General features: G+C 39.3%; 2 protein-coding genes and 1 pseudogene across 2 annotated transcripts; 2 read left to right on the top strand and 1 right to left on the bottom strand.

Annotated features, from left to right (window-relative positions):
• Positions 1-1,159: 1,159 nt before the first annotated feature.
• Positions 1,160-7,428, top strand: pnhd (pinhead). Its single transcript, XM_074651828.1, has 7 exons — positions 1,160-2,113; positions 2,746-2,841; positions 3,070-3,212; positions 3,522-3,798; positions 4,544-4,725; positions 5,498-5,556; positions 7,091-7,428. The coding sequence occupies exons 1-7, from the start codon at positions 2,062-2,064 to the stop codon at positions 7,239-7,241; spliced, it is 960 nt and encodes a 319-aa protein (XP_074507929.1). The 5' UTR covers positions 1,160-2,061; the 3' UTR covers positions 7,242-7,428.
• A 1,487-nt stretch (positions 7,429-8,915) lies between these two features.
• On the top strand, positions 8,916-11,930 carry admp (anti-dorsalizing morphogenic protein). Its single transcript, XM_074649747.1, has 5 exons — positions 8,916-9,603; positions 9,709-9,845; positions 10,445-10,567; positions 10,677-10,866; positions 11,291-11,930. Exons 1-5 carry the CDS (start codon positions 9,309-9,311, stop codon positions 11,713-11,715), a joined length of 1,170 nt encoding a protein of 389 aa, XP_074505848.1. The 5' UTR covers positions 8,916-9,308; the 3' UTR covers positions 11,716-11,930.
• Positions 11,931-12,014: 84 nt separating this feature from the next.
• LOC141777512 (excitatory amino acid transporter 1-like) lies at positions 12,015-18,043 on the bottom strand (annotated as a pseudogene).
• Between the last annotated feature and the right edge of the window lie 1,246 nt (positions 18,044-19,289).

Genomic DNA, 19,289 nt, shown 5'->3' with positions numbered 1-19,289 from the left:
AGGTTATGAAAAGCTTGACCTAATTTACAAGAAAAAGAAGATGCCACTCCCTGAGTACCAGACTAAAGAATAAAGAGGAGTAAGACAGTTGAAAGTCTTGGAGATTTATCAGCTAAACCATGCTATGGACAGTAAGTGACACAGATTTTATACAATATTATATTATATTTATTAAAAAAAAAAAAAAAAAAAAAAGATTTACATCCCGGGCCAAATAAAATGCCACATTGGGCTAGTTAAAAAATAATTAAACACATTTTTTTTTCCGGAGCTGATGATGGAAGTAGCTAAGGAGTGAGCCATCTCGCTTCCTTTTCATCTCTGTTGAGGGTTGCACATGCGCAGTACCGATTATTATTTGATAACCGCTAATAAATAAAACTATTTGTATAGGGGCAAGTAAAAGTTTAATTTGGGCATTAGATTTCTGACCCACTTTCTCGACTGCGCAAGTGGAAAAAAAAAACTGCATCCCCAAATCTTCCATTTAATGTCCACCAAGGAAAAATAAAAGTATTTTAATAGAGAGGGTGTTGACTTTAAAATTCTTAAGAGTTTAAAAAAACATAATTCTTGACCTTGGAAACAGCAGATTGCAAAACAATCTCCCCACCATGTCCATTAGTATTAACTGCCCTGGAGCTTTCGGTTGTATCACACGATCTTCCTCAACAGAGGAATTTCGCCCAGTTGTCAGGGAATTGTACGTGTTTACATTTCCATTTTTCAAGTCCGTAAATTGTTCATCTACAATTCTATGACAACTGGGCAAACTTTATCTGCTGAGGAAGGTTGTGTGACACAATGAAAAGCTTGAGAAACAACGCAGCATTTAATTTTATTTGAGTTGTGAGTCTCATTATCAAAGTCTCTTGTTGTTAACCTCTGACCTCTGTGATCATATTGGTTCATTCTTATTAAAAAGTGAAAGTTTCCCATTTTACAAAACAAACCACACAGTGGTAAATAATGTAAATAACATTACAGTTTTGTGGACCCCCTCCTTAAGTGCCCTTTAAGTTTGAAAAACAACTGTGGTCATCTTTATAGAGTTTCAAGGTTTTCTGACAACATATCATCTACATAATTAAATCAAGTAAGACTTAATCTGGGTTTTACCCGGATTATGTTTCAGTTCAATAAGATTTGTTGTAACTGAAAGGAATCAACAATTGAAACTGTTGAAGGCATCACCTTAATCAAGGTGTCTGAGTGCTGACGGCTCTCTGGACGATGATCCGTCGATCCCGGTGAAAATGAGGGGATCACATCAACACTTCAAAGAATGACTAACACCTTATTAAGATAAGAATGGAGAATCAGTCAAATGAGACTTTTTAGAACATGATGTGTCTGAAAAATTAACAAAACAGTATTTAGGTTCCCTTTTAGATGTATTTATTTGAGGTGTATTCTGGGCCTTTTTGCCAGTATACCTTGTTCTTAGTTAAGTTTCCATTTTAACTCAAAAATGTTACACATAAACAGAGGTTGACATGTCTGAATACATGTTATTCTAATGCTTAATCTTAGCTCTTTCCTCTGAAGAGGGAAAAAGATGCTGGCCGCTCTGAGAGGCCTGGCCATTTGGTGTCATGTTGAATAAACACAAAGGTGCTGGAGTTTTCTGGAGGGGAGGCTCAGGCCCCCACGCTGATCCTGTTTATGTGTTTGGGCCGGGTTTTGTTTTAAGTCAGAGGTGCTAAACACCTTCCCCCTGAGATAAAAGATGATTAATGCCTTAGAATGAGCGACGCTTTAATGGCCCAAGGCTACTTAAGCACTTCATTAGGGTGAGCTCGGGCCGGTCGACACACTCGAGTCGCTGGGTCCCTCGCGGTAGAAACAGAAAAGCTGCAGAGACTTCCTTTGAAGTGGCCCCACAAACTCCAACCCACAACACATTCAGCATGGAAATTTGATTATTTGACCCCACACCACTCTGAGAGCTTGTTTTCAGGTGACATTTGGGGCTGAAGCTTGATCCCATATAAATATCAGAGGCACCAGTGAGCAGAGGGACACTATCTGGCAGCTGAGGAGCAGATTGGGACTGAAGCCATGGATGTACCCCGGCCATTCCTTCTCCTCCTGTGTGCCCTCCACCTGACCTGTAAGTACTGTTTGCTCTCTTCTATTCTGCTGCTGCTGGGACATGTATAGAAGCAGCTATTCACTAACTGGACTGACACATTTTTTTCCCTGTTAAAAGTTTTTTTTCGGGGAGTTTTTCCTCATCCGATGAGAGGGTCATACTGTCAAGGACAGAGGGTGTCGTATCCTGTACGGATTGTAAAAGCCCCCTGAGGCAAATTTGTGATTTGTGATATTGGGCTACACAAATAAAAGTGACTTGACAAACAAAGTTGAGTTTTTTTATGCACATCCAAAATGAAAATGTAAAGATGAATAATAATAATGCATGATATAGCCTAAATATTATTTTAAAATAAAAAGTTCTTCTTGGAACGCTAATGTATTAAACATTCATATACCTGTCTGAGCCTAAATAACTCCTAATTCATGCTTTTCATTAACAAAATGACCTTGAAGAAAATGGATTCCTGCACTATTTTGTGTCCCATGTTTAACTTGTGTGTTAACTATTGTGATCTCATGGATTCTAATATGCTCATCTTGGGAAATATAACTTCTTAAATCATCATAAAGAAAGAGTATGCTTACTCTACATCAAGTAAAAGGATAACAGTGTTAACTCCCTGATTTTTGTGTTATGTTTTCTAGTGACCGGCGTGTTGAGCAAACACATAGATCACAGAAACCTGTTCACACAGAGACTGTGCTGCAAAAGACAGAGCCACTTTGTCTACATTGGACAAGGTAAAGCACCACCGCATGTTTCTTCCATCAGTAAATTTGCACGTCTTTTAATTTGCCATGAAATGCATGATCCTCTAACAGAAGAAATTATTTTATAAACGGATTGAGAATTTTAAAAGCAACTGAGATGAATAATAATAATCCTTATGATAATAATCCCCCTTGCTGTGAGACATCAAATTGATTATATGTGTCTCTCTCTCTCTCTCTCTCTCTCTCTCTCCACAGACATCTCTGGGAGTCCTGTCAGTGTTGATGTGGGAATGTGCAGGTCTCACTGTGGAGCAGCCTCCAGGCCATCATCACATGAAGCAGCACAGCAGGAATACTCCAAACATTCCTCAATGCTGGAATTTCTCAGGAGCAAGAAAGTAAGTTCCCCACATGGCCACAAGGGCGCGCTGTATAACTTTATGATAAATTGTCCTGCTGAAACTCCAACAGGCCTTTCTTTACTTTATAATGTAAATAAAGCTAGAACTGAAGCACACATTTTAGGCTATTATTAAAAAGCATTATTCATATTTTTGCAGGCTAAGATAAGTTTTGATGAGAAACTCTGCAGCAATAAAACGTATTGTAAAAAAAACACACCATATCTCCAAATATGTTTTGCACCATGCACACAGAGACATGCTGTGACATGTCTGAACCAAACTAATCGTTTCTCTTACTAAAAGATGAGGACTCGCAGACCTGCAGCGTCAGAGGTCCCTGAGCCGCTGGACCAGCTGCCCTCCTGCGGGATGACCCAGGTGTGTGAGCCGACCGGGATGCGTGTGGACCGGCTGCTGCTGCTGGAGGGAGCCCGGCAGGTGGAGGTGGTGGAGGAGTGCCAGTGTGACATCAAACTGACTCAGTGCATCCGGGTCCCAGCGCTGAGGACCTACTACTCCGAGACACCGTACGAGACCGTCATCGACGTGGGAGGATGCTCCAGGTCCAAGGGCTCACCAGGTGTGTGTGTGTGTCTACCTGTCTAACAACAATCTGAATGAAACTGAACAGAGAGCAGCTTAGCAAATGAAAAAATGACAGACTGAGAGATGAGAAGATTGAACAAAACTGCAAAAAATATGGTGCCAGTTGGTCAACTTGCACATTTAAACTTTTTAAACCAAGTTAAGGGGAAATTATATAATTAGATTTTTTCACTGCCTTCACTCAATTTCGATTTTATGCACAAATAAAGTTGACTTAACGTTTAAAACTAGTTGTAAAGTTTGGTAGGGTTCAGTGCCACTGTGTTAATGTATTAATACACATTCAACAGTATGTTTATGGTGTAAGTAAAACATTATAACAGCATATACTTGAGTTATATTAGTATTCACTGCATGCCCATAGTCCAAATGGATTCACCACTATTAGCTATGCTGATCAAATTAAACCTTACCTTACTTTTTGAAAATGTTAAGATGTTTTAGCTGTACATACACGATACAAAAGATTTAGTGATTAAATATCTGGAATCATGGAAAAAAATCTAATCAAATAGGGGTCCGTGGTGTTATTTGTGTCAGTTTAGGGGTCCTTGATGTGGATGAGTTTGGGAACCACTGGTTTAGTGTATTAAAAGACCCATTAATGAGTCTTCACAAAGCTAATCCTGTGTTTTAAATGTTGCTATCTGTTTATTTTCATGTGGATCACAGATTATAATTGAGCCCATATAACTCTAACTTTTGTTAATCCTTCACAGAGGGGTTCTCCTGTGTTCCCACTAAGTTTGACTCAGCCTTGGTGGAAACCCCCAACAAAGTGGACCTCATCCAGACCGTGGTGGCCTGTGAGCTGAAGGAAAGCTGCTACAGAGTCCCATACGTGGAGTATTACTATGAAATAGTCCACCATGAAGGTGGAGTCAAAGAGGAGAGACTCAAAGTAAGTGTACACTCTAAACTATCACTAAAATGTTTTATTTCTAGTTCTAATAAATGCATCTTGTTTGTCCGCAAGAGAAAATATATATTTGAATCCTTTCTCTTCTTTGATGAGCATGGCATACTTAACACTAGAAGAGGGATTCAGTTGTGATGCTGGTGGTTTCACATTATCTTTTGTAGTCAAGTTGAGAGGAAACGGAGGTCTGGTTGGGTGCCAGACAGTAATGAAGTATCTTTATTCATCAGACACATGTGTGGAAGACAGCACTTAATCAAGCTAATCCACTGGCCAGTGGCTGGATATGCAGGCTGTGTTGACAATACACATGATAGTATAGCAGATTGGAGTCCTAGCTCAACTTCATTCACGAAATTAAAACCTGATTTAAACTGCTCTGCTGGCCATGTTGAAAATAAGGATTTAGCCTCATTATTCTCTCTTAAATGTATACCATTCACAAAAGCCACACTTTACTACGAAGTTCATCCACAACACTCTCAATGCCACAAAGAACAAAATACTTATTTGGGATTTTAACATCAGATTTTACCTGATAAATGACTTGATAAATTCCTGGACACAGTTGGTCATCTGCTCTGTTCCTCAGCACCAAAGGTGCGAGCGCAGCGCAAACACAAATGGCCCCTGCAGGTGTCGAATCAAAGCAGTTAACTTGCTAAACGGCAGCTGGGCCCCGACGCTACTGGGTCAATATGTGTGACCAGCTGTGAGCTGATTGCCCTCTCTCTGTGTTGCTAATTCTCCACAGGAAATAGATGTGGGCAGATGTTTGGGAGGCTGCACTACAGGAAACCGATGCCTTCTCAGGTAAGCATGAACACAGCTGCTACACACACACACACACACACACACACACACACACACACACACACACCCTCTCATAACAATTGCCTGTGAGCTCTGACACGTTCTGCCCTCAGCATGTTGTCCTCATTTCATTCCTGCACCAAATGTCCCTCTGTTGGAAATCTGCCACATTCTCAAAATAAAGCAGTAGGTGTATGCTTTATTTTGAGATTGTGGCAGACTTCTGACAGTGTAATATCAGTTTATCTTAAGTATATGAAAAGAAGAAAGAATAAGAGGTTCACATTCCTAATGTACCGTATAGTCTCTTCATCATATCGCTGTATAGCAGCAATTTTCTCTCTGCCCGGTAATCCACATTACCACGACTGTTACAGTCTGTGTATTGGCAATAATCTTGACACGAAAACAATCTTCAGAGTTAGTATATACCTCCATTTAAAAAGTTTACCCAGAACAAAATAAAGTTACAAGATTCCCTCTGAGCTCAACTTGGCACACCGGTAAAAAAACTGTCTTGCTCCACAGACTGATTCACCTTAACTGAGAGCTATTGGCTATAAAGTAGTCAGTAGTATAACTAAAGGAGCATTTCAACATTTTTGCTACTAGATCATTGAACACATGTTGTCAATTCTTAATATGGCTCTTATACCTGGACTTTAATTTTATGGCTGGAGGAAAAACAGTGCCCAAATAAATATAAAAATGTCTGTCTTTGAATTTAATTAACCCCTTATCATACAGATCAATATGTTCCAGTTCTTCATTGTAGCTATACAGTGTTTACACTGAGTGAAATATTCAACCCCAAGACCCAAGATGTTTTTATGGCCGCACCATTCTGTCAAATTCAAATAAGATTTATTATGCTCTTATTTTAGACACATTTCCTCTAAATTCAACCTGACATATTCAGTATCTTTGGAAACTTTGGGCTTTCAACTAGAATTTAAAGTCACGTTTTGGGGCTTTGTACAATTTCTTGGATGTCCAGCAGAAATTTGTTATCACTGCACCAACATGGGGGTCTGTGGGATTTAATATGAAGTTAATGCATGTATTAATGCATGGGATTCAGTTTCTATATTGCACAGTTGTAATACGTGTATATCAGCAGTTTTTCGCTATCTAATAGCTGTTGTGTTTTGAGAGAGATGCGTAAAACCTGAGTCAAATTCTTTGCGTGTATGTACTTGGCAAATAAATCTGATTCTGACTCTTGATCAGACCCATAATACCTCCATTAAACATCTACACAGGAATTACCCTTGTTGAAATGGACAATAAAAATTAATTAAAAAAAAATGTTGATGGACAGTCAGATATAACATGATAATACCTCACATACTAGCGTTGACTGTCTCAGTGTCACTGGACATATCAAAAGTAGGCTATATGTAGATAATTAAGGTATTAAATTGACATTTTTCTTTGAAAGATAGATGCTTTGGGCGATATTTAGAGCATATTAAGTGGTTGTTTGATGTAGTACACAAAGTGATTGTAATGCTCTTTCACTTTGCTTTTGTAGGAGTCAATCTGATCCAGCAATCTGCCACTTATGGGCTGTGAGACAGTCCAGCTCCTGTGTTCCTCAGGGCTACGAGAGCCACAGCTTCCTGAACCAGCACGGAGAGATACGCACAGTCCTCTCCATCACTTCCTGCCTCTGCCAAGACTGAACACTGCACCCCCTACTGGAAAACTACTGCCAATCTCTTCTCAGGAGTTGAAAAGTTTTAATTCACAGCCCATTCATTGATGACCCCACCAAATACTGGAACATTTGCTACCCTAAAGTATTATTGTATTATATGTAATATATGTAAAAATGATAATTTTGTAGATAAATTTAATACAACAATCTGCGAGGACTTGTCATTGGACCGCTGTGCAACACATTTAAACTGCTAAATATCATTTTGGAAAAGTGCATTACTAAGAAAATAAACTTTAAATGACACACAAGACATTCTACCACACAGCAAATACAATGTGTATCCCTCTTTTGAATGATAATATAAATATAAATGTAATTAGTATAATAAGTACATAAACTTTGAGTTCAGAAAACAATTTAACAGAAACAAGAAGAAGTTTTGGCGGCGTGACAGATTGTCTTTTAGACTTTAAGACAATCTATGAATCAATGAAATCTGAAATAAATTTAAATCAGTATCAGGGTCTAAAGATTCAAAGAGACAAAATGAGACTTTGAAGACACACTGGAAATGAGGACATGAAAAGCCAACCAATTTAGCAAATGTCCCTTTGAAAAAACACACGTGCAGGTAGTTAATAGCTCCTTATTTTGATATGAACGTGTGAAAGAACTCTTGTGTTTTCTAAGAGAAGAGGTTTTATGACTTGCTTCCAAGGTGTCATTTACAAAGAAAACTTTGATCTCTTAAATGTTTATTACAGTGGGGGGAAACTAACTTTTTTTTCCTCGTGGCAATCTCTCTTTTGTCCGTGCGTAATTGTGCGTAAAGATCAAAGTAACCAAATGGCACAGTGCGCCATCTCTGAGTTTCCTAGGAAGGAATTGAGTTGGCTAGAAGGAATAAATGAAAAATAAACAAGTTTAAAGAATAATTAGATTTATTTTGTGTTTCCAGATTATAATAGTTAATTATATAATTTATAAAAACTCTGTACCGAACATTTCCAGTTTACAAACCATTACCAGTACAATATGCTGCACTTAAATCTTTAGGAAATTCACACTGAAAGCACTATTCAGAACTATTTATGCCATTTACTGCTGTAAATTATATACAGACAAGTGTCTATTTTAAAAAAAATTAACTAACTGGTTTGAAGTTACAGTAATCTTTTTTTGTTTATTGTTTATTGTTTATTGTTTTTGCACAATTTAAGACTATACAACATAACAAAAGAATAAATGAATAATATACAGTGCAGGAAGAGGCAAAAACCCACTGGGCTTATCTGAAGCCCCCACCTAGAGACAAGATTAATATAAAGAAATAATATAACTATATAATAGTGATAAACAATTTTATGACTACATAATAATGATAAACAATTTTATGACTACATAATAGTGATAAACATTTTTTTTTTGTAGCACCACATCTCTGCCATTGCAGGAGGTCAATCCAGAGTTCTTTAAAAAAAAAAAAAAACTGCAAATTTGGTGATCATCCAACTCTAACTGGATAAGCAGTTATGTAAATCTGGCGACGTGTAGCCAGCGACACCCGTCTCTTTATCCAAGTAATTGGTTTCCACCTAACACACTGTGGCCATTATTCTAAATTAATGGATTCATTGAGGCGCAGTTAACCTCCCATGGTGAGAGCACTTCCTCAGGAGATCAGCTCCAACTTTATTCTCTTCATATTCTGCTATAACATGATCAATAAGAGGAAACATATATATTCCACTACAACAACATCCCTGGTCTATAAGTACAGTTTTTTTTTCTCAAAAGACTGAAATGAGTTTATTTGAGTTTGTTGCCAGACGTGGAGACAATGTGCTTGAATAAAACCTGCAATCTGGGTTCACACCTTGTTAACGAAGCCATTAGTCTCCCTTTACATTCGCTGATGGGTGATTTACATTTGCGACCAAATAGCATCTTTACTGCTGTTTGCAGAGGCTCTGGCGACACTGGAGAGCATCTGATATAAAAAGTGGAGCTTCCAGGAGGCTGCAGTCACTCCATCTCCAAGTTGCTGCTTCGAGGACGCAGGAAGGAATCTACTCACACTACTTCAGAGATGTTTGTGCTGTTTGTGCTCAGCTTGGCCTCTCTGGTGTGCTCCACCACCGCCAGGCCTTCCACCAGCAGCTACCTGGAGAACCATTTTTCCAACGACTCAGAGGAAGTAAGATCAGCTGCCATCAAGAGACTTTTGGAGGTTTTCGGCATGGATGACCCTCCTGCTATCCAAGGACACAAGCAGCCACCTCAGTACATGCTCGACCTGTACAACACGGTGGCTGATGTGAACGGTGTGACCAGGGACCCGTATCTTCTGGAGGGCAACACAGTGCGCAGCTTCTTTGACAAATGTAAGGTTTGATTTGAGTGCATACATGCAAGCTGCTGGCTTCTGTAAACCAATGAAGGCATGAAGTTTGTTCTGCTCTCTAATAATCATGTGATTTCCATTGCAGTGCGCAGTGAACAGGTGGAGTTCAGGTTCAACTTGTCCTCGGTTGCCAGATCTGAGAAGGTTCTCACTGCAGAGCTCCATCTCTTCAAGCTGCGACCTCAGGCAACGCTGACATTCAACAGGCACCATTTCTGCCAGGTATGTAGGAGTACAGGCTACAGTGAATCCAGTAATATACTCCTGCTGGTTTACAAAGCACTAAATGGTTTAGGGCCAAAATACATTTCTGATCTTCTGCTATGTTATGAACCATCCAGACCTCTCAGGTCATCTGGATCAGGTCTGCTTAGTGTCCCCAGAGTCAGAACTAAACATGCAGACGCAGCATTCAGTGTTTATGCACCAACTATTTGGAACAAGCTCCCAGAAAACTGCAGGACCAACTCCAACTCTGAGTTCTTTTAAATCAAAGCTTAAAACGTTCCTGTTTGCTGCTGCCTTTATTAAACCAGATAATGATCTTATACTGCACTAGAGCTTTTACTCTTGTGTGTTATATTCTATTGTAGCTTCTATCCTAGCTTTTATTTTTAGCTTGTTTTTATTTTCTAATCTTTAATATTTTTATAACTGTTTTAATTATGTCTTAATGTTCTTTTGCACTTTGTCACAATGTTCTTGAATGTTTATGTAAAGCACTTTGAATTGCCCTGTTGCTGAAATGTGCTCTACAAATAAAGCTGGCTTGCCTTGCCTTGGACATCACTGTAACCCTCCATCTCTTCTGTTTCCTTCAGGTTAGTGTTTTTCAGCTGCTTGACACCAGCAAAAACAACAGCACACAGGACAGGAAGCTGCTGTCTTCTCGACTCATCCCTGTCCACTCTACTGGTTGGGAAGTGTTCACCATTACACAAGCAGTAAGTGTCCACTTCTTCTCTTTGAGGCCATGCTTTAACTTCTGTAGCTGAATAATTCTGCCTGAATTATATGTGTTTTAATTGACTAATGTGAACTTTCTTCATGAAGGTCCGCTCCTGGATGGTAGATGAAGGCAGCAACGTGGGGCTCCACGTGGTGGTTCGGACCCTGGGAGGAAGCCAGATGGATCTGAAACTGATCCGCTTCGCTTCAGGACGCAACCACCACCAGAGCAAACAGCCCATGTTGGTACTCTTCACTGATGACGGCCGCCGCTCGGCTACTCTTGAAAGCCCAGGTGAGGATTTAAGTCAACTTTGATGTCATTTGATTGATCAAGTTGTGCCGAGTGATAGTAAAAATACACAGTTCAGATATTTCTGTGGTCTTACGTCTGATGAACAGGGGTGTAGATAAGAATTACGGGGCCTAAGGGAAACCGTGGACCTCCCCAACCCCCCCATTCTCAAACAAATCTCTGTACATTTTATACTTTACAAACCGAATATTTTACCAGTTATTCAAGTCCGATGCTAATCAGCTACCAAAACCATAATTTCATCAGCAGGCTGCTGACAACCAAACCCTTTTTTCAGAATAAGAACAGTGTGAGGGAAGAACATAAACAATTTAGAAAAATTAACTTGCTGTGCTCCAATTCAGAAGAGCATATACTATATAAAATACTGTGTTTTTGACAAAATGCTCCCTTCCCTCAACAGACCCAAACGATACTACAGCCACTTCCAGCCTGCCCACGGCCCCCATGTCAGGCCCCTCCTCCCGCAGCGTCCGCTCCGTGGACTACAGCGAGGAGGAAGGTACGTCCTCGCCCTGCCAGCGCCAGCCCCTCTACGTCGACTTCGAGGAGATCGGCTGGTCGGGCTGGATTGTGTCTCCCCGGGGCTACAACGCCTACCACTGCAAAGGCTCCTGCCCCTTCCCTCTGGGTCAGAACATGAGGCCGACCAACCACGCCACCGTCCAGTCCATCATCAACGCCCTGAAGCTGATCAAAGGCATCGATACGCCGTGCTGTGTGCCCGACAAGCTCTTCTCCATCAACTTGCTCTACTTCGACGACGATGAGAATGTGGTGCTGAAACAGTATAACGACATGGTGGCTGGAAGCTGTGGCTGCCACTGACATCAACTAGTCGCTGGTGTCGGGCTGCACAGACGTTCATAAAAAATACTATGTAAATCTGGGTTTTGGTGACTTTAAAACTCAACTAATGTGTAATGTGCAGAGTCCCATATGTGGCGTTGTAATATATGTAAATATCCATAAATTATAATATATGGCAGTGATGGAAGTGATATCCTGTGAAAGATGTGAATGTGTATATTTTATGTTTTCTATTGTGAATTGTTACAGTCAGAATAAATTGTGTAAACAAAAGATTATAGAATGAATTTATTTGTAAAATACTTTTCTCTCAGAAATGTGACATTATATCAAGAAGGTCTAAACATTATATCAAGAAGGTCTAAACTGAAGTGTTATTGTTTTATGATATTACAACAGAACAACAAAGAATTTTAAAATGGTCAACATTTAGTCAAAGGAAAAGGAAACGTCACAATTCTTGCTAGAACAATTTTGCCCAATCCTTACTTTATTTACACAAAAAATAGTCAGATTTGAAGAATGCTTGCAGTCTTCTCCAGTGACCAGCACATTTCAAACTAAATCAATCCTCAATCTCAGAAATCCCTCTTCCCCACAGTTATGTTATGACTTATAAAAGACTTCCTATTTCAGTAGGAAAGACAACTTCATGTAGACATGGGGATACATACTCTGTGTGTATTCCCCTCAAAAAGCATCACTAAGCAATTAGATTTATCCCAGAGGCCTTGCTATTTTTTAAATATGATGGCAATTTCTCACAAAATGCTGCACATTTTAAGAGAGCAGCTGCAATTTCAGTCATTTCTGATTGAAATTAAATTGAGATCCAGCTCAGACCACACAAGCAAAAGTCAATAATTGAGTATAGTGAGATATTGAAAGGCATATATACACGCACATCCAATCCAAAAGAGGACAGGTGATGAGCTTAAAGTGAGCAGATCATGTAATAAACAAATAAATAAATAACTCGCACACTGCAGGGCTCCAATGTTCACTAATTTATTGCATATTTATGTTTCGAGCACAACTGCTCTTCATCATAAAACACAGTTGTGCTCTTCATGATGCAGTATGCAAGCTATTTATTTATTTATTTATTTATTTGTTCACAGTGAGACATTATCAGAGAGAGGAGTTCCTCTACATTAGGTCAGATCATACTGAGTTTTCAGGACTATTTTTAACTCTGGCATTGTTTGTATTTTCTTAAAATGGCCAGATGTATAGATAGATGTATAGATAGATGTATAGATAGATAGATAGATAGATAGATAGATAGATAGATAGATAGATAGATAGATAGATTTCTTTATATATAAAGTATATAGAGTAATAGAGTAATATATGATATGTCTGCACCGGTGCCATCATGCATTTTCTTCAACATTAATTTAACATAAAAATACTCTCTTAATAAATTTCTTTGTTGAAATGTTTGACTTTTAGTTTCATTTACATTTTTTGCTTCCCTTTGTATTTTCTGTCTGTAAGGTGTGTTTTTATGCTGCTGCCTGTTATCATTGGAAAAAAGATTCTTAATGTCAATGAAACTCTCCTGATTAAATAAAGGTTAAATAAAAAATAAAATAACCTTTACAACAACTTGTTGCAGCAAGAATAGTAATCAAGGGTGTACCGTGGTATTGTCTCTCAGTTAGAAGGACTCACTTAGTCTTCTTCCACTAGGTATGCTTCTGCAGAACTGGAGCTCTGGAGCTCATGTCTGGAGAGATGCTGCACAATACCCACACCGATACAGTCACCCAGCACGTTGGTTGTCGTCCTCAAGCGATCTCTATCAACACATACAGGAAGTTCTGAAGTTAGGAACTCGTGAGTGTGACTTGATCACAACCACACACAAGTTGAGGAAGTCTAACGTTTTGCAAATTATGTGTAACTGTGTTATATACTCTTAAAGGAACAGCGTGTAACATTTCAGAAGATCTATTAGCGGAAATGGAATATAATATTCATAACTATGTTTTCATTAGTGTATAATCACCTGAAACAAGAACCTTTGTGTTTTCGTTAGCTTAGAATGAGCCCTTCATATCTACATAGGGAGCGGGTCCTCTTCCATGGATGTACAGTATAAAGAGAACTGGATACAGTGTTGTAGGCGGGCTCCCGTTAATTTCTATGGGAGTTGCTCAGTGGTGCATGAAGCCTAAGTGACTCGACTGCCGAGTGATAAAGTACCCGGATCATCCGGCGATCTCCTGTATCCATTAGGCCCATAGAGCAGGCGCTGTAGTGTTTCCTGATAACGTGAGCCGCAGAGCGCAAAACTGTGGTACTGCCAGTCGCCATCTGATTTCCGTTGCTCCTAAAGTAGTGTTATTATGGTAAGGATGGCCTCTGAGTGAGGTGAACGGCGTTACCACGGTTTTGCACTCGGCGGCTCACGTTACCGCAGTCTTGGAAAGACAGTAGTGAGTGTGGAGGTACTCAGCTGGTGGCAATCTGCAACCACACCATTAGATGTTGTCAAATCCTACACACTGTACCTTTAACAACATATATAAGCAGTCTACCAAGAAAGAATATGCAATCTGCAATATATAGCAGCAATATATTGGCAGAACATTTTCAGACTCTAATGGTTGCTCCTCAAATTCTGGCAACACACAAACAGATGCACACTTACAGGATCCAGTCAACAGCGATGATAAATGAAATGCCTTGGAGGGGCAGTCCAACTGATGTCAACACTATCGCCATGGATACCATGCCGCCCTGTGGGATACCTGTGGCCCCAATAGCTGCAACTGTGGCAGTGATGCTGGAATGACATCATTTTGAATGATGAACAAGTAATAATGATTCAATTTAATATCCAAGCAACTGAATTGAGAAACATAAAAAATGCAAAGAATGTATTTAAGTACGCTGTAAAAGATTATAGAACATGTTTGTGTGTGCATTTAATCATACCTGATGATGATGATTTGACCTATATTAAGCTCCATATTATGAACTTGGGCGATGAATATGGAAGCTACTGCCTCATAAAGCGCTGTGCCATCCAAGGTCACTGTGGTCCCTACAGGCAGCATGAAGCGTGTCACCCGTTTGTCCATGTGGAGATTCTTTTCCAGACAGCGGAGAGTGACGGGTAGAGTCACAGTACTGGAAAAAGACAATCCCAATTATAAAATACAGTACATTTTCAATAATAATAATAAGCAAATCATTATGTTCTGTATTTTCTCAAGCCAGATCCATCTTTAGTTATGTACTGTAGCATGTAAACAACAATGAAGACTGGAAGTCCAACACACCTTGATGAAGTCCCAAGAGCAGTGGTGAGAGGCTCTAGTAGACCAAGCATAAACCTGAAGGGATTCTTACAAGTGAACATGAAATAGATGAGGGGAAGGGTGAGGAAGAAGTGGATTACCAGGCCGGTGATCACAGTGACAGTATACATTGCAAGCTGGAGACCGACAACTTGAATGTGTTTCAGCTTCACAATCTGTCCTCCAACCAAGAAGAGGATTCCCACTGGGGAGTACCTGTGGGAGTGATTGAGTGGACGGTTTAGTCACAATTAAGGGTCGACATATCAAACTTTAAAATATCCTCATGTTCCACATCTTCATATTAGCAGCTTCTTATTCTTACCAGATGACTATGCTGATCAGAAGCATGGTGGCTTTATTCAGGCATTCAAAGAGGTCCCTGAGAGGTTTTCCCTCATTCCCCATACTGCCCAGGATGAGGCCAAAGGCGATGCAGAAGACCAATAAACCCAAAATGTTGACCCCGTCTGAGGTGCCTGGCAGCAGCACTGTGTCGTCTACAGGGTTACCAGCAATATCGTTAAAAGTCATGATGATAACCAAAAATGAATAGACATAATTGGTCCCAAGAAGGATAAAAGAAAATAGTCTTACTGAACTTACTTGTTTGAGTCAGATTGTCGTCACCAAGACTTTCGGAATAAACAGTTTTATACTGAATAAAAGAAGAAAACTATTATCAATTATGTCATTATTGTTGACAAATTTAAACAAATAAAATAAAACCATGATGGCTGCAGCTCTCACCCTTCTGAAACAAGAAGCCACCAGATTTGAGGGAAACATGTTTCTGCAAAGAAACAGAGGTTATAGGTTAGCTTAGACTGAATGTTTACATATGATTGAATAGATTGATCCTTTTTGATGCACACCTGATCAGATCCAGAAAGGCATCCAGAGGCTGCGCAGCTTCCACTTTACCACCAGAGGACGTCGAAGACTTCCCGGATGATTTCCCTGGCTGGATAAGAACAACTAGGATGATGCCAACGAACACAGCCATGAAGGTTGTCGCTATGTAATAGCAAATAGCCCGGAGACCGATTTTCCCATAAGCCTTTCTGTCCACAGATGACATGCCTGAAATGAAAAGAAGGTGCAACATAACTGTAACTCCATGTTTTAGGTTCATGGCTGACATATTTTGAAGATAGTATCTCTAGAGGATAAATGCCACAAAAACTTATTTTTGTCATGTACTGTATATACAGTATATAAAAAGAGGCATAATGCAAATTCAAGGAAAACATATTCACATGGTTAACACACTCTTACGTACTGTACTTGAGCATACATGAACATATTTTACAGTGGTTTCATCATTTAGAACAGTGAACTAAAACTAAGACATACACATGTGCAATTTGATGCAATCCAATACCACATCCGGCAATAAATCCCACCTCTGTGAATCTTATAAAGTGAAGTTTTAGGCTGTATTTAGTGGTGGTGTTGCTGTTTTAGATTGCATTATATTGAGGATGTTTCTAATATTCTGTCCCCCTCATGGAATGGGGTGGAAAAAGGTGGAAAATGCAGCTAAACTGAGCATCTGCTAGCGACTAGCACCACTGGATCAACTTAATTTCACTGTAACATCTGGGGATCTTACCTGTAATAAGACTGGAGGTGATGAGAGGAAGTATCAACATCTGTAGCATCTGTATCAACAGCTCTCCAGGAAAGGTGAAGTATTGTATGTCTCTGGCTGTCATGTTAGTGTGTTGCAGAGCAAGGCCCAGGCCAATCCCTCAGAGAAATAGAAACAAAGGTCAAAATGTCAGTATGTCTATTAAATGTACCTCAGAAAATACCAAATGCAGTGCAATCAATGCACTTTACACTGCTGGAAAAATAGCATAATGTCAACAAAAACAGGCACATTCTCCATTAACATGCCTGTAAGGTAATACATTACTCAGGTGAACATTTAGTCTGTCATATTCACTTCCATGGATGCCCTTCGGCCTTCATCGACAAAATGTCATTCAAGGAGACAAGTACCAACCAGAAAGAGACTCAAAATGACCACAAAGAAACAAAACGACTACAGAGACACACAAAGACTACGAAGAGACTAAAACAACTTCAAAGAAATGCAAAGTAGCTGCACAGACACAAAGAGACTCACAACTATGAAAAGGAGCTAAACAACCACAACGTGACACAAAACAACTACAAAAGAGACAGAAGACAACTAAAAAGAGACGTAAAATGACAACAAAGAGTCAGAAAATAACTACAAAGGGACAAAAACAACTGCAAAGAGATGCAAAACGACTACAAAGAGACACAAAACAACAACAAAGAGACAAAATGACTACAAAAAGAAAGAAGACAATTACAAACAGGCACAAAACGACTACAAAGAGACAAAACAACTACACAGAGACTCAAAGCGACAACAAATGGACAAAATACAACTACAAAGAGACAAAAAACGACTATAAAGAGACAGAAGACAACTACAAAGAGAAGCAAAGCAATTACGAAGAGACAAAACAATTTCAAAGAGATGCAAAACGACCACAAAGAGACTCAAAACGACTACAAAAAGACCAAAACAATTACTAAGTGACACAAAACAACTACAAAAGGACGCTAACCAACTATAAAGTCTCTCTGTGTGTTGGCGAGGTGGTGTGGCTGGTCTGTGCCCAAGGGCTCATAATCCACCCATGTTGACTGCTGGCATGACATGAAAGTGAACACTATTGTATAACTCTCTCACATTAGATAAAAAGGATGTGGGTTTTGGGATACATCCAGTCAACATTGGGATTAAAAGACAGTGTTGCTTTACAAAGATAGTGAAGTTAAATTTTGATTGACAATATTTTATAAAGAGACTTACCTATGATAATAGCAGCAACGGTGAGAAGAACTAAAGCATTTCTCCTTAGAAAACCTTTAATATTACATTTATTCTTGGATGAAGAATCCAAACTCGACTGGCTTGTCTGGGTATCGTGGACATCTATAACGTCCACTTTGCCCAGTTTGGACAGACCATTAGAGTTGGGTGGCATCTTTGGCGTACTCTGTCTCTACATTCAATAGAGAGGGCAGAAGAAAAGACAGGTAGGACATTTAATGTCTCAATTTGCCATTACAAAATATGCCTGTTTATGACAGCTATCCAATATAGTATAAAAAATTAACAACAGAATTTACTATATTTTGTAAAAGTAGATACAAAGGTACATGCTATTCAAAACACAACATGGTTAAAAAGTAATAACATAGATGCAAGTCTACAGAAATCGGTTTTAAGGAGTAATTAAAAAGATGACACTTAAATATGAAGCCAAAAGTCCTGAGGTATTCTTCATTCTAGTTGTTCTGATGGAAAAAAAAACACAATTCCCTTTTCATTTTCTGTCAGCCTCAGTAAAGAAATCATTGAATCAAACCTTTTAAAAAGCTAGAAAGTTCCAGATAGTTCCTTTCCCTCTTGTCTCTTGAACCAGTAGTGCAAGTTCAAAACCAATATTCTTTGTTTTATTCGTTTCTTATCCCGCCCCTTCCCTTAGGCCATCAGCTAGCCAATAGTTTTAATAGTTTACTTTGGATTTACTTAAAAAAATGTAATATGGGCGCCTGGGTTAGCTTAGTTGGTAGAGCGGGTGTCCATGTATTAAGGCTTGGTCCTGACCGCGGCGGCCCGGGTTCGAATCTGGCCTGTGGCCCTTTCCGCATCCACTCTCTCTTTCCCCCCTTTCAAGACTCTATCCGCTGTCCTGTCATAAAAATGGAAAATGCCCCCAAAAAAATAACTTAAAAAAAATAATTTAATATTATGACTCACTCTTAAAAAAAAAAAACTTCTCACATTATTTGCTTAAACTTGCAATTGGATATAGCACTAATGTCTCACTTGACGGTGTCTTTTTATTTTTTCATGACATTTCCTGAAATGCAGCATCCTTGTGGGACAGTTCATTCAGGAATATAAACCCTCCAGGCAGTGAGCAAACTGACAGATGAGAGTAAACGGAAGCTGCTGGAGGAGCGTCTTGCAAAACCGCAGCAAAGCACATGTCAACTTAAGACTGAATATATTGCAAACATAAAAGCCTTTAAAGGTACCGCCATATCAGTGGGATGCGATAGGTGTGGTAAAGTAGCGTACGATATAGAGCAGTGGTAGATTGAAGACTTTTTAAGACTTTTTAATACCATTCAGAATTCAATTTAATACCGGTTTCATGATCATATCAGCCAAAGTATAATGGAAAACCAGTAGGGACTTTCCAGCGGTACATAATAATAACTCCT

Source organism: Sebastes fasciatus, chromosome 11 (genome assembly GCF_043250625.1).
Source record: "Sebastes fasciatus isolate fSebFas1 chromosome 11, fSebFas1.pri, whole genome shotgun sequence".
Taxonomy (NCBI): Eukaryota; Metazoa; Chordata; class Actinopteri; order Perciformes; family Sebastidae; genus Sebastes; species Sebastes fasciatus.
The sequence above is the reverse complement of the archived record's forward strand: the minus strand, read 5'-3'. Positions and strand labels throughout refer to the sequence as shown.

Excerpts from the sequence above, each read along its gene's own strand:
- pnhd (XM_074651828.1), top strand. The coding sequence starts at position 2,062 with ATGGATGTACCCCGGCCATTCCTTCTCCTCCTGTGTGCCCTCCACCTG. Across the intron at positions 3,799-4,543 it reads CAGGTCCAAGGGCTCACCAG|AGGGGTTCTCCTGTGTTCCC; the intron begins GTGTGTGTGTGT and ends AATCCTTCACAG. Across the intron at positions 5,557-7,090 it reads GGAAACCGATGCCTTCTCAG|GAGTCAATCTGATCCAGCAA; the intron begins GTAAGCATGAAC and ends TTGCTTTTGTAG.
- admp (XM_074649747.1), top strand. The coding sequence starts at position 9,309 with ATGTTTGTGCTGTTTGTGCTCAGCTTGGCCTCTCTGGTGTGCTCCACC. Across the intron at positions 9,604-9,708 it reads GCGCAGCTTCTTTGACAAAT|TGCGCAGTGAACAGGTGGAG; the intron begins GTAAGGTTTGAT and ends TTTCCATTGCAG. Across the intron at positions 10,568-10,676 it reads TGTTCACCATTACACAAGCA|GTCCGCTCCTGGATGGTAGA; the intron begins GTAAGTGTCCAC and ends TTCTTCATGAAG.